Raw genomic sequence first — 9,747 nt, forward strand, 5'->3', positions numbered from 1 at the left:
AGCCGTAGAACAATCTTCTTCTGATAAAATAAGAGAATGTATCAAAAGGGGATTCACAACTGACAGGCCAAGACAAGGATAGTTCATTAGATCTATAAAAATACTGGCTGAGGTTTAAAATTTAAAAAGAAAATACAAATGACACACACACACAAAATGACCTGGGTAATTTTTTTCTACTGGATTTACAAAAAGGCTTTTTAAAGCTTGGAAGAATGTTTTGCAATGGACAAAGAAGAAATGAAGGAAAAACCAAATCCTATGACAATATCAGAATGAACAAAATATTAAGACTGTTAGAAGTAAAAGAAAGAATAAAAAGTTGCTTTATTTGATCAAGATTTAAATAAGATATTGTGCTAGAATGTAGTCTGATTCCCAGGAAGGAAGGGCTGCATTCCAGAAGGCAAAGAGACAAAAGGCAAAGAGTAAAATATACATAGTTTGGTCAGGAGAAAGAGAGTTAAGAAGGCTTCCCCCTATTGATTCTCTGAGTATATCTATAGTGGTACAAATAGTTGCTTGAATTTGGCATAATTTCTGTCTATAGGTAAAGAACAATAAAGGAAACTGTTCAGAAGTAATTCTATGTGTCTTTCTTGGTTATTGGGGGCTGACAGATATGTTGTTACTTCTAGCTACCTTTTTTGAGCTTTCTGCTATTACCAGGATGAAAGGATGATGTTTTATGTATTTGTTACAAAAGGTGGGATACGGGATAAAGAGATTAATGTTTGTAACTTTGCACCAATGGAAGAATTATATTTGTTTATACCTGAGATGAAGGTTAGAAATTATTTGTTTATATATTTCTTTTCTCTTTATTATATTCTTTTCTCTTTTTTATATTCTTTTCCTTTCACTTTTTACTGCTTGTCTCTACTTATGTTAAGTTTGGTTTGTATTTTACAATTACAATCCAAATCAAGAACAACCTCATGCCTGAAAACTTTTCAATCAGTGCGTGCTACCTACTCTAACATATGCCAGTGAAACATGGACACAATCGATACAAAAGCTATGAGTGGTGCAAAGAGCCATGGAAAGATACATGCTCGGCATTACAAGACAAGATAGAAATACCTACATGTGGATTAGAGAACAAATGAAAGTATATGATATCATTAAGCGAGTAAAAGAAATGGAAATGGGCTGGTCACATAGCAAGAAGAACTGATGACAGGTGGATCAAGGCAGTCATAGAATGGATCTCACTTGATAAAAAGCATCCACGAAGGAGACCTAAAACAAGATGGATAAGGACTTCTGGTTTTTGCATCGTATCACATGGCCATGGGATTGCAGAGCTCCCCACCCCACGGCTGATTTTGTCCTGCCAGGGGATCCTAAATGGGTCTGAAGTTGCCCTGGAGAGGCAACAAAGAAAGAGGGGTGCCCCAATGATCACAGAATGATGGTGGTCATTCCATTCAATCCAGGGGAAGCCCTCTAACCTGGCAGGCGAAAGGCTAGCAGCGCACCAGCATCTAGCCTTGCAGCAGAAGCCCAAGAGCATGAACCAAAACAATGGTGAACAGCGTGCTTAGAACTGGTGAGAATATCGATCTTTTCTCCTCTACTCTGTAACTTGGGAAAGATCCCCGAAGTAAGAAAACCTCCAAAAGTGAAGGGAGGGGACTACACCCCCACTCCCCCATAGATGAAAGTGGCAAATTAACCTTTAAGGCAGAAAGAAATATATTGAAATCAAAGTTAAAATACAACAGTCTGGATAAATCTAGAAATAAAAAAACTGCTAAGATTAAAGGGTTTTGATGAAACTATAAAAATAATAATAATAAATAATAATAATTTTTGTCTGAAAAAGCTGGAAAACAAACAACTACTGATACCTAGTGGAGAACTAGAACATACAACATTAATAACACTGACTCAGAAATTAGCAAGATGCCCAGAAACAAAGAATAATCTGTTCCCTTGAACTTTAATAATCCTCAAAAGACAGCTGGTGGGAACAAAGAAAGAATACATACTGGGCCAGCCATAAGATTAAAAAGTGTCTGAAGGAAAAGAAATACTTTGACTGTTGTCTAAACTTAAGAATTGCTTACAGAAAAAGAAAAACTTTGACTCTGGGCTAATCTTGTAGGGGAGAATCTTCAGGGAGGACTCAAGGTGGCTAAATAAACTGAATTGCAATTTTAACTGGTTGATAACTGACCCCTGAATAAAAGAACAGTTATAAAATACTGATTTTACTGATGCCTTGAAAATTGGAAATACAGTGGATTATAAAAACTATATATAAAGATAAGAACTATACAAAGTTTGGATTCTGAGTTTGGCTGGTTTGATAAGGCTAATTATAGAGACTATGGCACTGATGAAGAACTATTCAAAAGGAGGAGACAACATGGATACTGCATATTTATCAAAAAATAACAGAAAACCACATTTAATAGTTACTCCTGAAGGACCTAGCCTGGAATAGCAAAGACCTCCAGAAGCAACATTTCAAGACAAGACAAATACCGGTACTTTCCAGGAGAAAATGTATGTAAACCTATGACAGATACAAATGACAATAAGTTCAAATAATTAATAGATCAAAAATAACTTTGACAACATAAGTGAGCACATCTCTAATCTAAACCCACAATCAAAAAACACTCAGAAAATGATGGTAAAGAATGAACAAACAAATCAGACAACAGAACATAAACTAGAAAAAGAAGACTTAATCAGTGAAGCTACAAATGAAGAGAATTAAACACAAATAGGGGGGGAAAACTACAAGACTTTGACTTACAATAAAAATGGAAAAGATACTTTATTCATTAGGATAAGAAAGAAGATTTAACAAAATGGATCATGGAACTGCCAGGAGAACCATTAGAGTTTGTGAGACAAAAAGCGTATAGTCTATGAATTCTGTCTTCTCTACTCCCAACAATCTTACAAAAATACAAGAACTTCCTGGCAAGTGGAATATATCAATCTGGAAAGCTACTTGGCAAAATAAGAAGGCCAGAAATGCTGTACACTAGGCACTAAGGATTCTTACTGTAAAAAATCAATAAAACATTTTAAAAAACAAAACAAAACAAAACAAGATGGATCAATGGCATCAGCAAGTATTGTGGGCCCAACTGGCAAAACAAAGCTCAGGACTATTTTGGCTGGAAATATGCAGAAATATGTAGATCTTTGGTCATTCGGGTTTTTCCCCACATAAAATTGGAGGTATATATATATATATATGAGTGGCACTTACATCCATTCTGAAGCTCCAGCTGTCCCAACACTTCTGAGGTCACATGACTGTGATCAGGGTACTTGGTAAGCAACTCGCATTTATAATGGTTGCAGCATCCTGTGGTCACATTATTGCCATTTGCAATCTTCTCTGCTGGCTTCCCACAAGCAAAAGCAATGGGGAAACTGGCAGAGAAGGCTGTAAATTGCTCTGGTAATTTTCCCTCACCCAGTGGCAGCTACCTCAGAACCATCACCCTTGCTGCTCACTGGCAACTGATGAACCCTTGTGCACCCTTACCCATCTGGTAACAGTCAGTTTTGCCATGCATTCATGGCACCTTGGCAGCCCCAAATGCACCTTGCATGAGCTTCTTCACTTGGCAGCATCCACCTCCAGCCATATTTGTGCCATGCTATGCTGCTCTGGCCACCCACACACTCTCATACATCATCTATTATCTGGTAGTAGCCACTTCCAGTCCTGATGGCTTGTGCCATACTAGCCACCAGTGTACCCGTACATACCCTTCCCCACCCAACAGCAGCCACCACCACAGTGTTTGCATTATCCTAGCCATGCGCACAATTTCCCTCACCCGGTCACTTACCTGCCCAATAGTGTGCTTGTGAGTCACCTGGGACTTGCAGCCTCGTGCTGGCTTCTTCATTTACTTTGGTTGTTGGAAGCTAGCAGGGAATTGTGAGAAAGTCATAATTTTAATGACCGGTGATCTTCACTTCGTGACAACGAGTATGCTGGGAATGCCGTAATTAAGTGATTCTGTTATATGACATCTTGCTTTACACTTTACACTTGTGGATGGAAATCCCAATTCCAATTACTGTAGTTAACTGAGGACTAGATTTAAATATAATAGAAGTGCAAGATGTCCCAGTCAAAAACCTTGCTTCTGTAATTAAGTGTCCATTTGGTTTTATAGAGACTTATTCAGCTTTCTAAAATGTGCTCTACAATACAGGGATCCAGATAAGAATAAGGAGAGGGAACATGTGACAAAACATATATCGTAGTGCAAACGCTACCCCTTTGTATACTTAGCTGTGACATCATGACATAAGTACAAAAAGATGAGTAGGTCATTGTAACAGCATGAGGCACATTTTGTCATTTTACGTGCTTGTCTCCTCTGTAATTATGTCTGTGTTGTGTATTGGGATGATGTCTGAGCAGACTGCCTCATTCTTAAAATGTTATTATAAATTGCTTTATTTATGTTGCATGGATTTTGGACATAAAAATTTATAACTCTTTTTCTGATGATTGTACTACTTATTGTCAGCTGTCCTTAAAAGTTTGTTCATCAAAACAGGACATATTTTATAAATAATAACTGTGCCATGTGCATTCTAGTCAGACTGTATAAATCAGTGGATTTTTTTCACTGTTAGAGCCAAATGGAAGATGAGCAAAATCAATATCTTGCAAACACAGGAATTGAACAACATCTTATTAAGGCTCCCTACCAGTCCATATAAAGAAACTAAATATTTGGTTTGCAGCTTTTTGAATGTAACAGTAAAATAGTTTTCTATTCTATGTATTTCTCACCAGTCTTCAATACATACATACGTATTGTTTCTTTTAGATAAGACTGGAAAAGTTGCTGCTGCAAATTATTTTGACATGTGGACAGGAGGTAAGAAGCTTAGCTCATGTTTAGTATCAGTTTATGAGTTCAATATCTCTGTCATCAAGAACATCTGAACAATATATGTAACATGTATTATATCTGCAACCATGCACTTTTGGTTATGATCATGGGTATTTGATTTGGAGTGTTTCCCGACCATATAACTAACCTGCCTCATTTATGGGACTTCTCAGAGGAACCAAATGACATCATCATCATTTACTTGTAAACTATTTTTTCTATATAGGAAAGAGATTAGTAGATCAGATAAGATCAGCAATCAGGTACGGTTGTTTCCAACAATACAGATCTAAAAGTGGCCAGAGTTCAAGTATTCTAAGTGGAAATAAACTGGTTTCACAACCCAGTTTGTAACCATATTGATGGTAAATACAGTAGTGGCCAAAATTGTGGAAACCTTTTGAGGAAAGTGGATTTTTGAGGTTTGATGGCTAATAACACCACTTTTGGGGGAGTAGTACCATAAAATTATATATCAGTGGAAAGATGATTTAATCAAGAATGTAATGCAACAAAGTTTGTTCAATTATCTGTACTGTATTGTATGAAAAGTTATAGCCAAATAACCAGAAAAAGGAAGCACAACTTGCTTAGGTTGATATCAGGTAGCTTTCCTTCATCTGATTGTAATCAATGAGCATGAGTGTTTAGAAAGAACAATCGGGTGTCATCTTGTTTTGGCAATGGGTCAATCAGACTACAGTAGGATTCAATTATTGATGTCATGTATTGAAGCTGAGAGGACGACATTTGTCAGTGTGTTATGTGATTGCTATCAAGTTGGTTGGGGTTTTTTGTGTTTTTTCATTTAGTGAGCTTGTAAAATGTAATAAAATTAAAGTAATGGTGCAAATAATTGACTGGTTGCCCAGAAAAAGATTACAGTTATAAAGAAATTAGAAGAAAAATTGGTGGAAATTTAACCAAAGCTGGCATTTCTACTGTACACTTTTCCCAAAAGGTTTCCACAATTTTGGCCGCTACTGTACGCTAGCCATTGCCCACATGCTCTGTGTGATTGGGCTGTCTATTTGTGAAAAAGACATGAAAATTATTTTATGATAATATAGCACAACTAGCCATTAAAAATATTACAGTCATTGTTAATAGAGTACAAAAACATTATTTTCTACCAGGCAGATATCAGTCTCAAAATGTTGGAAGAGAGAGAAGTGAGGAACAGGAAGGGCAGAATATTGGAACGATTTTGAGCAGACTGTTTAAACTATTCTAAATTTATCTGGTAGTTGTTTGGATGGTTAACTAAAATTCTATTTTAGAAAGTATTTCCTCTTGCCTTCTATTTTTTCATGGAATGGAATTTCTCTATCAATGTTATTGTCGTTGTTATTTTAAATTATCCACATTGTTTACAACAGGATAGGGAACATTTTGGTAGCCAGGGGTGGCCAGGGGTAGTCGGGAAGGTAAAACAAGTCAAGGGGTATGACGCCATGATCAAAACCTCTGCCATCATTAACATTTATGTATGCAAACATGATGTTAAAAAGCAAGGATTCAATTTTGCCCATCATCATGAATTTTGTTTCCCTGGAGACACCCATGTGGCTAACGGCCACGTTTACCATTTTGGGTTAACTGAATATTTCAAAGTGAGGTGGGGCAGTATGACCCATGTGGACATGGGTTTATGTGGATTTTAAAACTGTAACCTGCCTATTTTTATGGCTTACAGTACAGTACAAAGTTCATGTATTTGTCAGCTCACAATAGATGGTTCTCAAGGGAAGAGTGATTGGGCTGAGATAGCTCCTAACCAATGTTCTTGCCTAGCCTTTTAAAATAATACCAATATTCTTAATGGTATTGCATTTTAATATTGTTATTCTATTGTTTTTTGTATGCTGCCTAGAATCACATTCTCTGAGATGGGTAACCATATAAATATGATTTATAAATAAATAATAAATTAGTGTAAGCATTTTTAGGGAGGAAAGGGAGAAGCAATGAGAAAACATGGATTGTGATATCCCATCACAGACTTGTGAGTCGTGGAATTAGATCCAGCATTGGGATGTAAATATAAGCCATAATTATGCATCTTTTGTTGGTTTTTTTGTTATTGTTTGTACCGAAAATATATGAAAACAAGGCCTCTCACCCATCCCTGATTTAGAGAGTCTCCAAATTATCTGGAGCAGGACTAGAGGGTGTGCAAGAGAAAGGGAATATTGCCCTCCCATCTGTGGAAAATGAGATGTGGTAGCTTGGATCTCACTTCTCAGGATGAAATACAATTGAGGCTTTGACAGGAAAATGTTTCACTTGTAACATATTTCTCTAAGGGATTTTTTTCCCCACCAACAGAATTCTCTATACCGATGACTGATTTTCTTAACAAAGCTCCACAGAAATCTCTAATCTTTATCGTGACCCATGATGACGGAAGTACAAAGTAAGTCAGCAGATTTAGACTTCTATTCAGTCTTACAAACCTACAAATACTCAAAAATTATCAATTTATGATCAGTTCTACTCTTCATTTTTGCCAAATATGCATGGCTATGGATTTTCTGTCATAATTAGAACCTTGTTTCTATGACACAATTAGGTAATCTTTTAAACACTGCCTTTATCTCCAAAGCCATTGCTTCAAATAGATATCTAAGACTTCCCATTTTTGATATTACATGGTAAATTCCGTAGAGATATTTACTAACACATATACTACATCTCCATTTGCTACAAGGCTCCCGACTGCAGTATTTTAATTGGGGCAATGTTATTAATAATGTTATTTCATTATGTAAAAAGTGTTAATATTCCAAATTATTTCTTGCATATTTTTGTTGTATCCTTTATAATTTTGCTCATTTGCACAAGTTTGAAGGAAAGTGTTAAAAGAATGAAGCACTTGAGCTTCATGACTTAATATTTCTTGAATCTTAAGGTTTCCTGGAGATCTGATGCTGGATTACAGATTCTAATATTTGAGCAGGGTTTCCAAGCTAGGTTTCCTCCATACATGTTGATACCATGACACTCTCAACTATAACAAGCACTGGAGGGAGCCAGTTTTGGAAAAGCTATCCTGCAACTTCTTTCTGGCCCTAGATAATCAGAAAGTGGCTCTGCCATTGTATATTAACAGGAATAGGTCATAATAGCTGCTGGTTTTCCTTTTGAATCACAAAAGGATCCCTTTCAAGTTATTCTCTTATTTCTTGCAGGTTAAATGAGGATGGTAAAAAAGCAATAGCAGAATTAGGAAGTAAGGAAATATGGAATTTGAAATTTAGGTCAGGCTGGGTCTTTTTAGCTGCGAAAGGTTTTAAACTACCAGAAAATATACAAAAGGAAAAGGTAAGAATTATTTAAATGAATAACTCCCCAATAGGAGTACAATCCTGTGATTTTTGCATGTGATAGATGAGCCAATCATGTTAAAAGTGGATTTTTAATTAATCTGTATCTATTTTCTTAACAGCCACTGAGTTTTACTTAACTCAGGCTATAAGACAGAATGACAAACTGACAGCAACTCTGAGGGCTGGATTATCTCATCCAACGCTTAGGCCCTGTTTACAAGTGTTCTCTTTTTTCCTCTGTGGCTGGGATTAACGATGATATTCCTTAGAAGAGCAGAATTGGGTTATTTTGTTTTGTTTTGAACAAATCAGTAATTGAAAAATCTATTGTGCAAAAACCTGTCTTGTGCTGGGATTCTGTCTCTCCAAATACACTTAATATGGGAATTTGATTTAATATATTTGTCAAAAAGATACATTTTTGGTGTGTTTTAATCCCATTCCGTGTCCTTTGTTTATCAAATAACAGAAAAATTTCCTTTCATAATGTATTACAAAGCCATACATTGAATTACAATTTGTATGTATCTTTTTAAACAGATAATTCATTCTGACAATAGTCAGAATCGATACAGCGGATGGCCAACTGAAATCCAGATTGAAGGCTGCATTCCAAGAAACCTAACCAGCTAAATGCTAATATTGAAAAAATGGCACACTGCATATTTACTTATATGGAACTATCTGCTGCAAAGCTGGCTGTCTAAAGCTGTGGACAAAAAAAATATTCTAGATAAAATCAATTTGAAACACTAGATTCAACTGCAGAATTGGTTTTTACCAAGAATACTGAACATTGGAGACATGTTCCCCTCCCCCCACACCTGTTCCATCTTTTCCTTTCAGGATGTTGGGCTGTAACACCTATCATTTCCAGCTACCACAAAACCTGGAAAGAGGAAAAACTCCAGCGCAAGTAGGAAGGGCCATTCCAAGTACTCTTAACCACTGAGACAAAAGAGAAGGGGTGGACTCACCATACCAGAATGAAAGCCAGAACTGAACCAGTTTGGACCATAGAACCCAGTGAGAATCTTCTAAAATTCAAAATTCACCAGTCTAAATGTGGTTGAAATAGGGGGATACACACACACACACACAAGTAATTCAAGAAAACTTAACTCCCACACATTTTCACTCTTTCTATGAAGAAATGACAACAAAAATTGAGATCCCAACCATAACTAAGAATCTATTTATTGATTTGACTGAAAGGCTGGCAGACTGCGGGTTTTTCACACCCGGCGGGCTCCTCATGACTTGCCAATAAATGAGGACACGTCTCTCTGAGCGTTCTTGGGATGAGGGCCCAGACCAAAGTCCTCTGCTCTCTTTTATTGAAATACAATACCACACAAGCAACAAGCAGCTATCCAATGGTTACATTTCAGCTATCCAATGGTTACATTTCAGCTATAGCCATGTATGGAATGTCATTGTTTCTGTTACTTTCTTGTACGTGTTCCAACGGGATTGTCCGTCTGCACGTAGCAGGATCATCTGATTTCTGGTAAACTGCAACTTAT

The 9,747-nt window shown here is 36.6% G+C and overlaps 1 protein-coding gene across 1 annotated transcript in view; it reads left to right on the forward strand.

Moving 5' to 3' along the window:
- FAM3B (FAM3 metabolism regulating signaling molecule B) overlaps window positions 1-9,441 on the forward strand; it is a 30,690-nt gene extending 21,249 nt beyond the window's left edge. Inside the window, exons 5-8 of the mRNA XM_083361459.1 lie at window positions 4,827-4,877; window positions 7,221-7,308; window positions 8,084-8,216; window positions 8,762-9,441. Coding sequence (XP_083217585.1) covers window positions 4,827-4,877; window positions 7,221-7,308; window positions 8,084-8,216; window positions 8,762-8,854 — 365 coding nt within the window. The 3' untranslated portion in view covers window positions 8,855-9,441. The remainder of the gene's footprint in view (window positions 1-4,826; window positions 4,878-7,220; window positions 7,309-8,083; window positions 8,217-8,761) is intronic.
- The last annotated feature ends 306 nt before the right edge of the window (window positions 9,442-9,747 follow it).

Source organism: Vipera ursinii (genome assembly GCF_947247035.1).
Source record: "Vipera ursinii genome assembly, chromosome: 4".
Taxonomy (NCBI): domain Eukaryota; kingdom Metazoa; phylum Chordata; class Lepidosauria; order Squamata; family Viperidae; genus Vipera; species Vipera ursinii.